We start from the raw sequence: 18970 nt of genomic DNA, 5'->3' as shown, positions 1-18970 counted from the left end.
GAAACCTGGACAGCTTTGAGCCTGTGATTAACAATATTGTATCATATACTTAAAAATTTGGTAAGATGGGGGCACCTGGGTGACTCGGCTGAGCATTCGATTCTTGATTTTGGCTCAGGTCATGATTCCAGGCTCATGGGATCAAACCCTACTTCAGTCTCTGTGCTGACCATGGAGCCTGCTTAAGAGTCTCTCTCTCCCTTTGCCCCTCTCCCCCAAATCACATTTGCTTTACCTCTTTAAAAATTTTTTTTTTTTTTTTTTGCTAAGGTAGATCTTTTGTAAAGTGTTCTTACTCACCCACCCCCAAAAAAGATAAAACTGAATAAAGTGGTTGGGAAAATTTTGATAGAAGAACCAAGAATGCCTCAGTTTTGCCATGCCAATCATCTCCTTCACAGATAAGACCCTAAGAGAGATTCAAATTTTTTTTTTTTTAATATTTTAGGGGAGAGAGAGAGAGAGCGTGAGCAGGGGAGGGTCAGAGAGAGAGGGAGATACAGACTCTGAAATAGGCTCCAGGCTCTGAGCTGGCAGTCAGCACAGAGCCCGACGTGGGGCTCGAACCCACGAACCGCGAGATCATGACCTAAGCGAAAGTCGGACGCTTAACCAACTAAGCCACCAGGCGCCCCAAAACCCTAAGAGAGATTCAAGAAACAACAGCAAGTAGAAAATAGGTACCACTCTATGATTAGCCAGTATGGTGACTGATAACTTGGAGGGCATACTGATGAACCAGGCTGGAGGATGGGCTTCATACCCTAACCACAGCCTCTCCTGTCCCCTAAAGCCTAAACCAGATCTAAATCTTTACTATTTTCTCCTGGACACATGGCCAACAATAAATGGTATGAGAAGTGGTGGCTGAGCCCACCTTGAGAAGGAAATCTCTGGTTCTCAACTACCTAGCTGAGTGGAGGAGGAGAAAAAGACAACACAACCAATATGCTTGATCTTTTAAAGCACAAGAAAACATAACCAATCAGGTTAGTATTTCTCTTTCAGGAAGGGAAGGTTTCCTGGAGTGGAAAGAGAAAATCAGGAGTCCCTTTCCTCAGGAGCCCTTTAACCATCCTCCTCTATTTGGCATTCCCCATCTGAAAGACCCCCACCATGTTCCATCAGCTGCCCAAGCCAGAAACCTGGGTATAATAAAATTTCACTATTCCTTGACCTCTATGTTCATACTGACTTTACTTGCTAAAAAGGTTTGAATCCGTCCATACTGCCTTAACGCTGCTCTAGCTCAGGCCGCAGTCCTTTCTGGTTTCCTACAACAGCTTCCCAGAAGCTTTACTGACTTTGTCTTACTGCCATCAAGTGCATCGTGCACAATGTCCTACCAGAGTAGGACAGTTTTGAGTAAAGCAAACTGGGTCATACCCACTGTGCTGTTATAGACTTCAGACGCTGCCCTTTGCTCTGAGGGTCAAGTTTGTATTTTCAAGAGGCTTATAAGGCCTGGCAGGATTGGGCCCTGCCCACTTCCCCAGTGTCCTCTCACCATCCCTCCAACAGCTCCATGCTCTGGCCACTTTGAATTCGAGTTCCCCAAACTCCACCCTCATTCTCCCCTACCCATGTCATTTCTTTACCCCTTCCTTGTGGCCACCACTGTCCTGTTCACACCTCAGCAGCTACAGACATCACGTCTTTGTCTTAGAGCTGGTGTGTCCAGTTACCTGCTGAAGTCAACCCTGACTGGTGGTCTGGATATTGGTCGCTGTGCCCATTTGTGTTTCTGTACAATAGCCCAGGCCTCCCCATGCTGGCTCTTAGCCCCGTGCTTCTGTGGTCCTTGCCTCTTTCCCTGTGTCACTTCCCCTTTCTGGTGAGAAGTCTGCGTGGGGCCAATTCTGTGTTGGTCATCCCTCTGTTCTCAGAGCCTGCCCAGAGGACGTTTGAGGAATATAAGATCAGGAGACTAATTGTCCTCAAAACTGGGAAAGATGATAACCTATCTTTCTTGCTTTGTTGATTTTTGGCCCTGCTGATAAAGTCTTTAACTCTCCTGCAGGCAGACAAATTGTTAAAAGCCTTGAAAGCCCACCTTCAACATGAAGCAAAAAAAGAAAATGAGAATCAGGTAAGTAATATTTTTATCACCTGTTAAATATTAAAGCAATTATATTTAATTAATGAGTGATAAACACAGTGATGACTTAAGACATGCTATTTATCCTCAAAGAGATCATTATTGGTAATAATAAATCCTTACATAATAACTGTTGGTTATAGAGAAACTGCATATAGCAAGTAATCTGTTAAATAAGATGGTCTCACACAAATGTGAAGGTTAATTATTAGTTGCCAATCATTACAAGAATTAGCCTGGTGTGTTGGGGCGCCTGGATGGCTCAGTTGGTTAAGATCTGACTTCCGCTTAGGTCATGATCTCACAATCTGTGGGTTCGAGCCCCGTTGTCTGGCTCTGTGCTGGCAGCTCAGAGCCTGGAGCCTGCTTCAGATTCTGTCTCCCTCTCTCTCTGCCCCTCCCCCACTCGCTCTCAGTCTCTGTCTCTCAAAAGACATAAAAAAGAACTAGCTTGGTGTGAGCAGGGAAAGGGAATAGGATTTGAAACCCGGAAAAAATACAGGTTAAAAAGCAGTTGTCATTTCTTTTTGTGTGATCTTGGAAATCTCAAATGCCTGGATTCTTTGTTTCCTGTTCTTTATAATGGAAATAACATCTGCTTGGCTGAATTGAGTGTTAAGAGTCAAAGGAAGTAGGGCCTCTGAGTAGGGCCTGTCAAAGTGCCCTGTGTGGTGAACTGTAAACCAGAGCTAATGGGGGGAGAGGCTGTCTTGGCTGTCTCAGACCTACCCCAAAGATTTTGACAGAGCTAGGATTCTAAACTTGAAATGGAGGAAAATAGGAAAGTCCTTAAGGCCTTGGGCTTTGAAGAGCATCCATTATCTGTTTGGAAATGAAGGTAAATATAAACAGGAACTGAAAATCTAATTTCTACCCTCTCTGTCTTTATCAACTCTATAACTCTATTCCAAGTTATAAACACTTAAGACTATTAATATTTAAAATTCTTTTGACTTCTGGTTTAATTAACTTAAAACAGAAAACTAAAAAAGATTAATTTTGAATTTTAGCTTTAAGGTTCTACATAAAATTAATCTTTCTGCCCCCTTTGTTCACCCACCTCCCTACATGCCCATCTTCCCCCATTTGCCTTCTCCCCAAACCTTTCTCCCCTCCACCCCTCCCTCCCCCTCTCTTTCCTCCCTTCCCCACTTCCATATATAGGATATTTGATTGTAGTGCTATTTGAAATCAAGATTTTAGTTTCGATAATAATTAATAGACAAAATTTAAAATTATTATATTTTAAAAATTTTAAATTATATTTCAAATTCTGCATTTCCATGACCACTTCATTTTGAAAAAATATCACAAAATCATGAGGAATAGCCAAAATTAAATTAGATAAAGAATTCCTAAGTCAGAATTTTTTTTAAACATTGGTTTCATTTTATTTATTTCTTTTTTAACCTTTATTTCTTTTTGAGAGAGAGAGAGAGAGAATGAGAATGAGCAGGGGAGGAGCAGAGAAAGAAGGAGATAGAGAATCCGAAGCAGGCTCCAGGCTCTGAGCTTCCAGCAGAGAGCCCAACGCAGGGCTCGAACCCACAAGCTGTGAGATCATGACCTGAGCCTAAGTTGGACATTTAACCGACTGAGCCACCCAGGCATCCCCAGAATTTTGTTTTTTTCCCTTTATTTTGAGAGAGCAAGCAAGTGGAGGGAGGGGCCGAGGATGGGGGGGAGGCGGGGGAGTTCCAAGCAGGTTCCACACCGTCAGTGCAGAGCCTGATGGGGGCTCAAACCCACAAGCCTTGGTATCATGAGCTGAACCAAAGGCCCCCAGAATTCTTAATCTATCAATAGTGAGCTTAGATTAACGGGAGGACCTGTTACAGAGTTTATTTACTAAGGCTACAGAAAGAGTCAACACAGTCCAAATGCATGGCAAAGAGATCATGAATGTTACCAAGGATTGACAGATGTGCAAACTTCCAGAACCCCCCAAATCATCACCTAAGGAGTGCACAGGTATGGATCACATCTGAGTCAGTTGGACATGGCATATTTTGGAAGCCTTATTCTCGCACTCTAGGTCAGCCTTAACTATATGGGGTTAGAGGAGTGCTGGCTGTTTGCCAAGGACTGCCTTGTCTGAACCAGGTGTGCCTCATCAATCTTGGATTTAGACAGGTGTATTCTAGATACATTATGGTGCATTCAGGAGTGCACATACCCTCCCTGATCACTATCCGCTTCCCAGACTAACATAAAATGCATGGGATTAAAACAAGCAATCTCAGGGGCACGTGGGTAGCTCAGTCAGTTAAGCCTGACTTCAGCTCAGGTCATGATCTCAACAGTTTGTGGGTTCAAATCCCATGTTGTACTCAGCGCTGACAGCATAGAGTTTCCTTCTCTCTGCCCCACCCCCACTTTACTGTCTCTATCTCACTAAAAAATAAACAACAGATGCCAACCAATCTCTGGGAGTTGGGCTAACAGGTTTCTAAACAGGACAGTTATAGGGGTGCCTGGGTAGCTCAGTTGATTAAGCCTCCAGCTTTGGCTCAGGTCATAATCTTGCCATTGGTGAGTTCAAGCCCTTTTTCGACAATTTGTGCTGATAGCTTGGAGCCTGAGCTTGCTTTGGATACTATGTTTTCCTCTCTCTCTCTTCCCCTTCCCCACTCAGTGTTCCCATGCTCGTGTGTCTCTCTCTCTCTCTCTCTCTCTCTTTCAAAAAAAATAAACATGAAAACATAAACAGGACAGTTAGAGGACCTGTCTTGCACTCTGTTCATAAGGGAGTCCCTGCAGGAGGGATAAATAAGTACTTTAAAAGTATCTCTTGGGGCGCCTGGGTGGCTCAGTCGGTTAAATACCTGAAGTGGGGCTCTACACTGACAATGTGAAGCCTGCTTGGGATTCTCTCTCTTTCCCTCTCTCTCTGCCCCTCCCCTGTTCTCTCGGTCACTATCTCTCTCACAAATTAAGATTCCAGCAATACATGTAGCCCAAGGGCACCACTTCTATAGTGGAAGCAATTTCTTTGTCTTACGCATGACTATTCAGGGAGTTGGGAAGTGGGTTCCAGATAGCATCTTCCTACTCTCGTGTATCCCTGTTTTTTTGAATTTGTGCTTACCTATTTTCAGCTATCACTTGCTGATTCCCTGGTTTGCTTTCTAGTATTTGGTGTCTTGTCTGCCTCATCACCTCATGCCCTGACCTTTGGAATGAATTCATAGGTCCATCTGGATGTCCTTTACAATCCTTGCCTCCTTATTCCTTAACTCCTGTAAGTTTGCTGAACACTTTTCATCAGCCATCCTCTTTCTTGACATATCCTGGACTTTATATCACTTGGAACTGTTGCAGGATTCTCACACAGAGAGTCGTGACACCGAGGCTTTTTTTTCCAGGAAGGAACTTTTTTCGTGCCGGCACTGCTCAGTTGGGTTCGTACCCAAAGAACTGAGCAGCCCACATTACATGGCATAGTTTTTTTATACATTTTCTATTTCTTTGTCTCCTATATATGGTAACACACATAAACATGCAGTCTGATTAAGTTGTCTCAGTTTACAAGAACATGGGAGATGTAGGCCCCTGGGCGCATGTCTAGGTGACCTTGAAGTCTTCTCTCTCCTTTTTTTTTTTCTCTCTCCTTAGGGAGGGGTTCCTACCACATTCCCCCCTTTGATGCTCGGACCTCTCTATTTTGGGTCAAAGAGCATCATCCTGGCTTAGAGGTTTATATTTCCATAACATCATTACATGAGCAGCTGTTTTTCTCTCAACCATAGTCTCAATGAGACTGGAGACTGATCGTATAATCAAGGGAGCCAAGCAAGGTAAGATCAAACATCCTCCCAGAATTAGGAGGACAATACCTATGAGGGTTTTGAATCCCCCGAAAGATGAAAACCATTCTCCAAATAACTCCCTGGGGTTCCAACCGTTCCAGGCTTGGACTGGGACATGAGCAACCTTTCTCATTCAATCTGTGATCTCCTCTATGACTTTTCCCTCATCATCTATCTGTAGGCAGTAGTTGCTCAGGTTGAATTTTCTACAAACACTTCCCTCAGAAGCAAGCAGGTAATCTAAGGCCAGGCGATTTTGGTAGATGGCATTGCGCATTTTACTGCTTAGTAAGTAAATTAAGAGCCCTAGCAGTTTCATTGGTTATAATTTCTACAACTGCTTGCAGCCTAATTATGCGGTTTAGCATATAAATGGGGGTGCGGTAACCCCAAGACCCATCCTCAGCCCAGGTAGCAGGGCCATAATAATGAATTATCCGCTCAGGAGGCCATTCATCATCTTTCTAGTTGCCAATTTGCAGGGCACGTCGTTTTCTTTGAACTTTCCTATCTCCATATAATTGAACTCCCAGATGTTCTCCTTCTGCACGTGGGAGTAGGAAGAAGGATGGGTGAATAGTTCCCAGCATACATGACCCTGGCCAGCCTGAAGGGAGTACTGCATAGGCTGTTCTCCCACACATCCAGCTGGCTGGTGCAACCTCTGCCAATCTAATAGCAAGAAGTAAAGCAAAAATTGCAATAATTTGTGAAAGACAAGGGGTGACAGCGCATTACAGTAAGAGGCAGGTGTAAGAAATAAGGACAGTCTATTTATTTCACCAGACCGACGATTCCTCAAACTTCTGCCGTGCGTAGATTAGTCAGCTTCCGGAGTGACTAAAGCAGGGCTGTAGTCTCCTGTCAGAGTCTCCGCCATTGCAGCTCATTTCTTCCATATGGTCAGCTTACACGGTGTGGACGGATCAGGAATGCATTCCCAGTCCCTGGATGCCAGCTCCACTCTGCTGTGGTGAATCCAGGGACCCACCTTGGCTACTTTTACTGCAGTAGGGGTGGACAAAATGACAGTAAACGGGCCCCTCCAAAGGGGTTTGAGTGGTTGGACATTCCACTCTTTTACATTTTACTCTTTTTACCAGCATCTCCTGGCTCAAAGGAGTGAGCATCTGTGGTCAGACTCACAGGCAATCGTTCTTTAAGCCATTGGTGTAGAGTGGCTAGAGTAGAGCCTAGAGCCTGCATTTGCTACCTTAGGGTTAAATTGCCTGTATCATTTAAATCTCCCCTTATCCCCTTAACAGTTGGGGGAGGGCGCCCATAAAGGATTTCATAAGGGGAAAGCCCTCTTTGCTTATTGGGGCTGCACCTGATTCTTAACAAGGCTATTGGCAGCACCTGGTCCCAGTGCAGGTGGGTCTCCTGGCACAGTTTACTTAATTGCAGCTTCAAGGTTCTGTTCATTCGTTCCACCTTTCCGGAGCTCTGGGGTCGGTATGCCGTGTGTAACTTCCAAGTTATCTTTAGCCCCTTTTGCCACCCAGCTGCACCATGTCAGCCACAAACGCTGGCCCGTTATCTGAACCCATAGTGATAGGGATCCCAAATCGTGGGATAATTTCCTTGAGAAGAAGTTGAGCCACCTCATGTGCCTTTTCTGTTCGGGTAGGGAAAGCTTCTACCCAGCCTGAGAAAGTACATACAAAGACCAACAGGTATTTACATCCCCGAACCCAGGGGAGCTCTGTGAAGTCCACCATCACATTTTCAAAGGGGGCTCCCCCAACGCTCTGTACTCCAGGGGCGGCCTTGGGCCCCTGACGTGGGTTGTTTCGGGCACAGGTTTCACATTGCTTCCATACCACTGGGGCTATGCTGGAGAGCGGAGGGATGTAAAAATACCAGCTTAACATTTTTTCAAGGGCTGTCGGTCCGATGTGAGTTTCCTGATGGAACTGCTTAACAAAGACTGGAGCTAAGGCCTCAGGAATTGCTACTTGGCCGTCTTCAAATTTCCACCATCCATCTGGGAGGTAGTTGCCACTCTCAGTCTGAAACCAAGTACTTTCATGGTGTGAGTAATGAGGGTCCCACTCTGTCAGTGGGTTAGGAAACAGTGCAGCAGGTAAAGCCGCTGATTTTATTGCTCCTTTGGAAGCTGCTAGCTTTGCCTCTCGGTCAGCCTTTCGGTTTCCTAGTGCAGCCGTGGTGTCTCCCCTTTGATGTCCCCAGCAATGTATGACTGCCACACTTTTAGGGGCCCACACGGCGTCTAAGAGTTAAGGATCTCCTTACTATGTTTTATGTCCTTTCCTCCTGAGTTTATTAGACCCTTCTCCTTATATAAGGCCCCATGTACCTGGAGAGTGGTGAAGGCATATTTAGACTCTGTGTATATATTAACACGTATCCCTGCTGCCAGTTGGAGGACTCGGGTTAAAGCAATTAATGTTCTGCCTTTTGTGCCAAAGTCCCCTTTGGCAGGGCCTCTGCTTCAATGACAGTTTAGAGTCACCACGGAATATACTGCAAGACGCTCTCCCCTTTCTACAAAACTGCTACCGTCAGTGAAATATTCAGCGTCGGGGTCTTTGAGAGGCTGATCCCGCAAGTCTGGTCTGCTGGAGAACACCTCATCCATGACTTCAATGCAGTCATGGTCTGGCTGGCCTGGCCCGACAGGCAATAGGGTTGCAGGGTTCAGGGTCTGTACTACTTCTAGGTGAATGCGCGGATTCTCACATAGCATTCCCTGATATCTGACCATCCTGGCGTTGGTGAGCCAGTATTGTCCCTTGTAATCCATTAATGTTAATACCGAATGTGACACTCGGACTGTTAATTCCTGTCCCATAGTTACCTTGTCAGCCTCAGACACTAAAAGAGCTGTGGCTGCTAGTGCCCGTAGGCAGGGGGGCCAGCCTTGGGCCATAGAGTCAAGTTGCTTGGAGAGAGATGCCACTGGGCGATGCCATGATCCCAGCATCTGAGTCAGTACTCCCACTGCAATACCAGTGCACTCGTGGACATACAGAAAGAAGGGCCTGGTTNGAATGCGCGGATTCTCACATAGCATTCCCTGATATCTGACCATCCTGGCGTTGGTGAGCCAGTATTGTCCCTTGTAATCCATTAATGTTAATACCGAATGTGACACTCGGACTGTTAATTCCTGTCCCATAGTTACCTTGTCAGCCTCAGACACTAAAAGAGCTGTGGCTGCTAGTGCCCGTAGGCAGGGGGGCCAGCCTTGGGCCATAGAGTCAAGTTGCTTGGAGAGAGATGCCACTGGGCGATGCCATGATCCCAGCATCTGAGTCAGTACTCCCACTGCAATACCAGTGCACTCGTGGACATACAGAAAGAAGGGCCTGGTTATGTCTGGGAGCCCTAAACCAGGCGCATTAGTAAGTGCACGTTTTATTTCCTCGAAGGCCTTTTGCTACACTGACTCCCTCATCAGGGGTTCCCTTTCTCCCCGCTTTGTAGCCTCATAGAGGGGTTTTGCCAGGACTGAAAAGTTAGGTATCCAGATCCTACAGAAACCTGCAGCCCCGAGAAACTCTCGAACCTGGCGACGGGTTGTGGGAGTTGGGATTGGGAATTGGGATCGAGCAAACGAGCAAATGGCCTGCTTTCTCTCTGGGCCTGCTTTCTCTCTGGGCCTGCTTTCTCTCTGGGCCTGCTTTCTCTCTGGGCGGAGCTGACGCTGCCCCTGAGATAAGTGGAAGCCAAGATATTTAACCCTTTCTTGACAGATCTGTGCCTTTTTTCTCGAGACCTTGTAGCCGGCTTTCCATAGGAGGGTAAGGAGCTGCCGAGTCCCTTCCATGCAACCCTCCCTGGACTTCCCAGCTAATATCAAGTCATCCACGTACTGAAGCAGGACGCAGTCATATTGATCTGTGGGGAAGGCTTCTAAGTCAGAGGCTAATGCAGTGCCAAAAATGGTTGGGGAGTTTTTGAACCCTCGAGGTAACCTAGTCTAGGTAATTGGCCCCTGTCACCATTTTTAGGGTCCTCCCATTGGAAGGCAAAAATCAATTGGCTCTGGAGGGGCCAGGCAGATGCAGAAAAAGGCATCCTTAAGGTCCAAACAGGTGAAGAAAGTGGCTTCAGCAGGAATGAGCCCCAAAAGTGTATAGGGGTTCGGGACCACTGGGTGTATGGTGACAGTCACCTGGTTTACTGCTCTCAGGTCCTGAACTGGCCGGTAATCATCTGTGCCTGGTTTTTGAACAGGCAAGAGGGGTGTGTTCCAGGGCGACTGACATGGCCTGAGGATCCCATACTTTAAAAGTCTTTCCAGGTGCTTTTGGATCCCGACCTGTGCCTTGCGAGGGATGAAGTACTGTCTCTGACGGGTGGGCTCTGCCCCAGGCTTTAGTTCAACAACCACAGGGGGTTATGTTTCGCGCCAGTCCTGGTGGGTTATCTTCAGCCCACACCCCTGGGACCTTAAAAGGAAGCTCAGGCACCAATTGCGGTTTTTCCTAGATGCTATAGAGACGCCATTCCTCCCCCTGGGAAATCGTGAGAGTCATAATCTTTGCCTTTGGTTTTTGTAGGGTCAGAGCAGCCTGTCCCTGGGAGTTGAAAGTTATCTGGGCCTGCAGTTTTCCCACTAGGTCACGGCCCATTAGAGCCACGGTGCAGTCAGGGAGGTACAGAAATTCATGGATGACTTTGTGGCCACCTAAACTGCATCGTCAAGGTAACCGGAAGGGACGACGTATCTGATCGCCTGTGGCCCCCGGGGGGGGGCCCACCGGTTGGGTCACTGTTGAGTGTTCTGCTCCAGTATCTACCATAAAGTCAAAGAGTCGTCCCCCCACCTTCATTCTGACCATGGGCTCCCGGGGGCCTAGCAAAATAGAGGCCGGTCTGTCCTAGTCCTCCTCATAGTCGTCCATGGCGGCTAGCCCCACAGAATCATTCTTGGGGGCCCCGTGAGGCTGCGGGGCCAGTTGGTACCGGCCCTGGACCACATGGCCCCTTTTTTTCTGCTTAGGACCTTGCTGAGAATCATCTGGTCGCTGTGGGCACTCACCTTTCCAGTGGCCCTCCTGACGGCACAAAGCACACTGATTGCAGCCTAGTTTCAATCTAGGGCGAGACCCCTCCCTCCTCGCTGCTCCCCTTTCTGGATTTGGCCCTTTCCCTGTGGGGCTTTCTTCTGGGGGTGTCTTGACTGCTCCACCAAGGCAGCAGCTAACAAGTCTGCCTGTTTTTGCATTTTTTGGTGTTCTTCCTTCCATGCTGCCTGGTCACGGTTGATGAACACCTGGGTTGCTACTTCTAGCAACTGACTGATATTCATGCCAGTGAAACCTAGTTTCTGCAGCTTGCGCCAAATATCTCCCTGGGCCTGGCCTATGAAAGCCACATTAATCATCCTCTGGTTGGTGGGTGCTTCTGGATCAAAGGGAGTATAGAGACAGAATGCCTCACATAATCTCTCATAAAATTGGCTTGGGCTCTCCTCCGGCCCTTGGAGCACTTCTTATGTTTTACTCATATTTATGGCCTTCCCCCCCATTCTTTACACCATTTAGAAGAGCTTCTTGATATCGCTCAACCCTTGTAAGCCCTCCATCTATGCTTAAGTCATTTGGGGTCCTCCCCCGGGAAGTGAGCCTGGGCATAGGCTTGGGGGTCTAGTGTCCCAGCTGGAGCATTTTCCTCTAACCATTTTATAACTGAATAATTCAGCAACGCTCCTCTGTATTGAAGACAGTCAAAAGAAGTTGGCGGCAGTCCGTCCAGGTGGATTTGTGGGTCTGAATTATGGACTGCATTAAGTCAGTCATAGCTTGGGGCTTCTCCGTATAGGAGGGGGTATGGTGCTTCCAGTTTAGGAGGTCCGTAGTGGTAAAGGGCTGTTACATGTAAATACGCTGGCCTCCTTGGATCTGGCCTTCCTGATAATAATAGAAAGGACCCCTAATTTCCCTCAGCTGCATCTGTTGGGCTCCTGGGTGCGGCTGTAGGGAAGGGCTGCCTCTGTTGGCCTGATTGTCTGGTCGCTGCCATTCAGGAGGTGTATGGGGGGTTAAGACTGGTGGTTCGGGTGAGTCGGTCACACTTGGGGAGGTTGGTGGTGCTTGGGGTGGTAAGGCTTTGGGGCTGGGGGCAGACTCCGATGAGGTTTCTGCAGTTAGGTCTGCTGGAGGCACAGGTGGCAGTGAGGGGTACAGTGGGACATATGGTGGTGGGGTTTCTTCAGGTTCTTCTGACAGTATGGGCTTTTTAACCTCTGGCCGGTATTTGGAGGAAGCCGTGAGGCGAGCCAGGATTACTTTACAGCTCTCTTCAATACAGACTTTTAGCCAAGGAGGCCAGGACAGGACCAGGTCTTGCCAACAGTCAATATAAGGAAATTGGTCAGGGTGGCCTGGGTCCCCTGCAATGACCCTGAACACTCGGCCAACTAATTCCTTATCAAGTGAGCTCTCAGAGGGCCAGCCCACCCCGAACGATGGCCAGTCAATTTCACAGAATGTCCAGAGCTTTTAAGGAGTTAATTTTACACCATAATTTCCTGAATATCCCTTTTTGAAATTCCTCAACATACACTCTAGGGGAGTCGATTTACTCTGCTTTCCACCCATTTCCTCCCCCTAACAGACCACTTTCACGCACAAGAAGGGGAAGATCAGGGAAGGAGGGGGACCAGTTTGGAAAGGACACACAACCGCTTTGTCCGTTTCCGGCCGCTCTCCTCTCGGAGATATTTCAGGCTCCTCTTAGCATTGGCGGGTTCAGTTTCAATCCCTGACTCAGATCAGACTTCCTCGGAAGTCTGACGGCACCTTAAGCCATATGAGGTCGCCATGGAACCATGGATCGGGACTCAACACTCGCTTTGGCCCTTGGTCAGGTCAGAGCCTTCCCACTGTCCGTCTCAGTCACACACACTCACATAACGACTCCAGCCCACCGCCCTACATCCAGTGCCTTAGAGTTGCAGCTTCGTTCCTCTTCCCTTGTGGATTTACTAGTGCAACTCTGGGAAGTGATCAGGCTCCCCTTCTGCCTCTTAGGGGCAGGTCCACCAAAACGAACCCGGGTTCTTACCAGTCAGATGGGCGGCGCTCCTTAAGCTGGTTCCTGGGCCTCAGGGGTTCCATTAGCGCACACAGGGCCCTCACCTGGCTCGAGATAGGCTAGTCCCCTACTGATCAAGAGGTCCGCTGGCACCAGGTGAGGTCTCTTCTCCCTGCACTCCAAGGCGCTCCGCTCGTACCCCGGTGGCAAGGGAGGTGGAAATGCACCCTCTCCAAGTCCCAGGCGAGCCCCCAAGCAATGTTGCAGGATTCTCTCACAGAGAGTCGTGACACTGAGGCTTTTCTTTCCAGGAAGCAACTTTATTCGTGCCGGCACCCCTCAGTTGGGTTCGTACCCAAAGAACTGAGCGGCCCACATCACATGGCATAGTTTTTTTTAATACCTTTTCTATTTTTGTCTCCCATATATGGTAACACACATAAACATGCAGTCTGATTAAGCTGTCACAGTTTACAAGAACATGGGGGATGTAGGCCCCTGGGCGCCTATCTAGGTGACCTTGAAGTCTTCTCTCCTCTTCATTTTTTTCTCTCTCCTTAGGGAGGGTTCCTACCACAGAACTATTTTACTTCTGTAATATTTTATCTCTAAAACCTGCCATTTCCAAAACCTTCTTATTCTTTGCCTCCTTGCCGGGAGCCGCACCGGCCTCTTTGGATGGCAGTCACAGGAAGGAAATGGCAATGTTTGCACAGCTTCTGCCATGAGAAATGAAGACTAGTATCTCCTTCTGCTACTACTGGCTCATGCTGGAAATGAGCCTGCTGGTATTGACCAGGCCTCACAATATTCCATATCAGACCCATATTCTGAATACAGATACCTCATAAGGAAAAGCATATTCCTGCCTTTACAAAAGAGACTTTAGATGAAAGCTCTATGGGCGATTGTCAAAAGGCTCTTCCTATGGGCCTTGCAGATCCAAGACTTAAGGGGTTAAGAACACAAGAGTTACAATTGAGCCTGGCCCTGAGACAAACAGCCTATTTCAGGGCAGAACATAAGTTACTACATATATCTTTGCTAATTGGTGAAGCATAGCAGTCCCTTCCTCAAGGCCTACATTCCACAAACACCCTCCCTTACACTGGCAACTGGGATGAGGATAGAGAAGAGTAGCTAAAACATAAACCCAGGTGCAAAGACGGACACATTTAGGGCCCCCATGGTAGTTTCCACAAATAAACCAATTCAGAAACATTTATCTTCTTGAGGGCCAGACAGAATAACTCCTAGCTTATCTGTATACAATTTAACTTGTATGTTATGCTGTTTTTCACTATGAACATTCTGTTAATTGATATCACAAAAGGCCTCCCATTGTAAGAAATTCCTTTCTATGACTTCATCTTGTTGCTGAACCTTAAAGATACCAAAACCGACAGGACAGAGATGCCTGCCTGGTGATCAGAAAGAATCTCGGGGCTCTCTCATTCTCTTTCGCCGACACCGTCCATCCTTCAGGGACCCCTGGACCTGTCGGAGCCGGCGCGGCCTCCGACACCTCCTCATAAATTTTATATTATGGTTCTTATTGCAGGATCCATGGGAGAATCATTTGGGGAGCTTTTTAAAAATGCTAATAAATTGGGGTACGTGGGTGGCTCAGTCGAGTATCTAACTCTTGACTTCCTATCAGGTCATGATCTCAAGCTTGTACAAGTGAGCCCTGTATGGGGCTCTGGACTGAGCATGGAACCTGCTGGGATTCTTTGTCTTTCCCTCTCTCTCCGTCTCTCTTCCTCTGTGCCCCTCCCCCACTCACACTCCTTTTTCTCTCTCAAAGGAAATATGCTGTTGTATAGGCCTTACCAAACTCATTCCAACCAAATCAACTCTCAGAAGGTGGGGTCCAGGCACCAGAGTTAAATGGATTGAAAAATCAGTATACAAAGCATTCAGCCCACCACTTCCACATGCAGAGCACCAGGTGTCACTATAGTTTATAATATTGAAGGTTTCTCAGTAAGGAAAGTCAGTGTTATTAAGCAAAAGCCTCTGCCTTCTGGCATTCAAGGGTTCCTCTATGTAATAGCCTCCTCCCCACCTAAGGACTCTAGTAGATCAGATCACACCAGGTAATAGGCCCTCCTACACATCCAAGCCTCTAATGAGATCTTCCTTATTTTGAAATAGGATAGACAGCCAACAGTCACCAGACATTTGAGGGGAAGCGTGCAGTGTGAGAGAGCTTAAGATAAATAAAAATAAAAAGATGACCCTAAAGGAGACTGAGATGACCAAGAAAACAACAAAAGTTTTAAGAACTTAATGATTTATCAACTTTTAGACTCCATCTACACAGACAAGGAATGGATCATTCAATTAAGGTTATGTAACAAGTTATAACCGTTAATAGAGATATAGATGACAGACACTGAGCGAGAAAAGGAGGACAGAATGTGAAGGGAAGCCTAAGGATGCTGCACTTGGAATTTACAGAATGTACTGTGCAGTTGTGAGACAAGACTGAAAGGCCTCAGAATCTAAAGCAGCAAAGGTGACTAGTAGAATGAGGTGATGGAGTGCTGTCAAGAAAAGGATGGGAGGTGAGAGGTGGGCAGAGGAGCTAGATTTCAGCATGCAAGAGGCACTACAAGTGAATATCCCACCAGCAAATCACGAGTGATATACAGGTAGCTACCTGAAGTTAAGCCCTAGAAATGGGAAGGGTAGGGCAGAGAAGCAATTGCTTTCCACCATAATTTCTTTAGTACTGGATTTTTTCTTTTAGCCATATGTATTTAATATTAGTTCATTTCAAAACATTAAAATTTATTTAAAAAAAACAAAAATCAAGCCTCTCCTTTTATAGTCTTTAGGTGAGAGAACATGTTTAAGAAAGCCTTCCTCATACTTACGATAATATATTCACCTATTTTGTTTCCTAGTGCTTTTATAGTTTCATTTTTACATTTAAATCTTTTACCCATCCACATTTCATTTGGTGTGAAAGAACCAAGCTTCCTTGCCCTCCTCACAAAGATAAAAAGCATAGTTTTCTCTGTATCATGTGTTGAATAATGAGTCAGTCTTCCCCCATTAATATGAAGTGCAGCCATTATCATACAATGAGTTTTTTTTTCTTCCTAAATGTTTGTTTATTCAGAGACAGAGTGAGGCAGGCAGGTAGGTAAGCACTGAGAGACCGAGAGCCCAACATGGGGCTTGAACTCCCAAACAGCAAGATCACGACCTGAGCCAAAATCAAGAGTCAGATGCTTAATCGACTGAGCTGCCCAGGCCCTCAATGAGTTCTTATATAAGCAAGTCTGTATGTAATCTTCTGGTATCTGTATCACTGTTGTGATAATTTAGCTCTTTTCTTTTAGTTTATGGTGGTACAGGTGCCATTCTTACCTTACTCTCTTATTTGGCCTTTAAGAAGTTGCTTTGGACTCTGAGTTTTCTCATCTGTGAGAAATAAATGAGACTTTGAGGAATAAATGAGATAACCCATATAAACACTTAGTCCAGTAGAGAAGTGATATTAGCTGTAATTATTAGAGCATGCTGCCTGGCACATAGTGTATACTCAGAAAATTAAATGGTAATTTGCTTAATTACTCACACTAAGAAGACTTTGAATGCTTTCCTACACTACTTTTTTCAAGCTGGGGTTGTTAAATATGATTGATTCTTTTGGAATACTCTAGAATTCTTGTCCTGGACTACTTTTAGTTCAAGAGAGTATTAAAATTACATTTTGTAAAATAGTTTTCTAATTTAGCTTAAATTCTGATTCTTCCTGAACATTATAACTCTAAAAGTAGTACATGGCAGATGAATGTTTTTCTATTCAGGATGGAAGTCAAACTTGTGCATCCTCTTGTGATGAGGCTGAGGTGCAGATGAGCAGCCAGGAACAAGCTGAGAGGTTGCTGGTTGACCATGTCACCAAAATGAGGAGAAGGCGTGGGACTGTCCACAGGAACCCGGACTCCCAGGTGAATGGAAGTGTGCACATTTTGGGCATCCATTGTGTCAAAATTGGTGTATTCTTAAGCTTTCTCTTTGAATTCCTTTATGATACTAGATGGTTGTAAACTCTGCATGCTGTAAGCCCCACAAAAGCTCAGACCTGAGTCCAAGCCGGTCCTCATGACACCCTGGGTACTGCCACTTAGGAAGCACTAATAAGGGTTACGCACAAATTAAGTGTTTGTTGAATAAATATGAAAGTTAATTACGTATTCCCTTAACTGATGAGTAGTAAACAAGAAGGAAAGAAAAACCAGCATCAAATAAGTCTTTTGTTTTGTTTTTCCTTTTCAGCTAGCCTCAGACCTAGTGATCACTTTTTAGTTGATCATTTAGCAGAATGATCCTATGAGTAGCCAGAGGCTTCTTCAGTTGCCTTGAGAGGACTCTGATTTTATACTTCTTTTGTATCTTCTCTTTAAAATTTGTCTTCACAAGACACAGTCATAATTTTTATTTTCTAGCTCTATATAGTCCCTCGGTCATTAGACTATCCATTTAGATGATTTGTTAATTTCTTATCCCTAAGAGTTCTAATCTTGCCATTTATGCTTTTCAATGATCCCTAGTATGTCCTACTCCCAAATTCACGTTCTCAAGAGCCAAATCTGCCACTTGGAAACCTGATTATCTTACTTGTCTTCCTTCAGCCTCTTTTCAGTTTAGGCTCCTATCTTTGTAAGGCAGTGGTGACTTCTTATTTAAATAATTCATTCTCTTTTTAAATCTGAAGCAGGATCATTTAGAGATGAAGATAAGTGATCCCATTGAATTCCAGAATCAAGGGAAGCAGGAAAACCAGAATCTCAGAACTGTTGGAGAAGTTCCTTCACCACCAGACGAGAGCCAAGGAGAGGAGAATGCAGTTTCCTCAGGAAAAGGTGGAACAGATAGTATGCCAAATAAGTAATAAAACCTGAAATTCCTCGGGTGGCCATGTACGCTCATGTCCTAGGACCACCATAACAAACTGCCACAAACTAGACCCTTTTTCCTGAGGTCCTGTCATGGTTACTACAAGTTAAGATTTCAACATACCTTTTTGAGGAACACAGTTCAACCCATAACACCATGCTATAGAATTCCTAAGTGTCTGCAATAAAAGCAAAAGTTTAAGCTTTCAATACATCTTCAGTACTATGGTGGAAAAACGGAGTGAGAGTGATAGCTGGAAAGCTTAGGGAAGTTGATTGCTTCTTGATGAGGAGAGCCCATGTTTATCCATCAACTTCCTCTGGCCTACTCCACACACAGGTACAAAGACCTTTTGCCTATTCAACCAAACAGTTAAAAGGGAGCTGCAAAGTCTACCTTCCCAGTGGGGTGGCCCCTTTAATTATGATAAATGTGTACTTTGGCTAGTCTCTGACCTTCTAAAAACCTCTGGCTTAAACTTTCTCAACTCAAAGTTTGTTTCAATGAGGCCAGAAAACTTCAGTTCCCCCAAACCTAGCAGGACTTGATCCTTTGTGATTTCATTACTCAGGAATCCTACCAACTGCCACAGTGTCTCGATGTTACCTTTCCCCCAGAAACCCTATCTGGGTACCTGAGGCAGGGCCCGAGGAGTACAGATAGAAGATGACCGAGTCTGGTATCCACCGATTAGTTAGATGCAGAATTTCTAATGCTGAGCCTTCCCTTTTCCCCAGAATTGGAATATCTTATTAAGTCACTAGAAGCAGAGTTTCTGATTCTGTAGGTCTGACTGAGCCTGTGAGCCTGCAATTTTCAATAAACACCCTGAGGGATTTTTTTTTCCTTTTTAAATAGGCTTCACACCCAGCACAGAGCCCAATGTGGGGCTTGAACTCACAACCCTGAGATCATGACCTGAGCCAAAATCAAGAGTCTGATACTTAACCAACTGAGCCACCCAAGGCACTCCATTCTCTCCCCTTTTATTTTTATTTTTTAAATTTTTTAAAAAATGTTTTTATTGGGGCGCCTGGGTGGCTTGGTTGGTTAAGCGTCCAACTTTCGCTTAGGTCATGATCTCGCGGTTCGTGGGTTCGAGTCCCGCGTCGGGCTCTGTGCTGACTGAGCTCAGAGC

At 45.8% G+C, this 18970-nt stretch overlaps 1 protein-coding gene across 5 annotated transcripts in view; it reads left to right on the top strand.

Moving 5' to 3' along the window:
- The window catches only part of NUSAP1 (nucleolar and spindle associated protein 1), a 46858-nt gene that overhangs the window by 6110 nt on the left and 21778 nt on the right, over window positions 1–18970 (top strand). For 3 of the 5 annotated variants that reach the window (XM_077764638.1, XM_077764635.1, XM_077764633.1), the window contains exons 2-4: window positions 2021–2089; window positions 16740–16883; window positions 17651–17798. In XM_077764638.1, the coding sequence (XP_077620764.1) occupies window positions 2021–2089; window positions 16740–16883; window positions 17651–17798 (361 nt within the window). The remainder of the gene's footprint in view (window positions 1–2020; window positions 2090–16739; window positions 16884–17650; window positions 17799–18970) is intronic. The other 2 variants (XM_077764636.1, XM_077764634.1) reach the window with 1 other exon arrangement.

This window comes from Crocuta crocuta, unplaced genomic scaffold (genome assembly GCF_008692635.1).
Source record: "Crocuta crocuta isolate KB4526 unplaced genomic scaffold, BGI_CrCroc_1.0 scaffold102, whole genome shotgun sequence".
In the NCBI taxonomy this organism is placed as follows: Eukaryota; Metazoa; Chordata; class Mammalia; order Carnivora; family Hyaenidae; genus Crocuta; species Crocuta crocuta.
The sequence above is the reverse complement of the archived record's forward strand: the minus strand, read 5'-3'. Positions and strand labels throughout refer to the sequence as shown.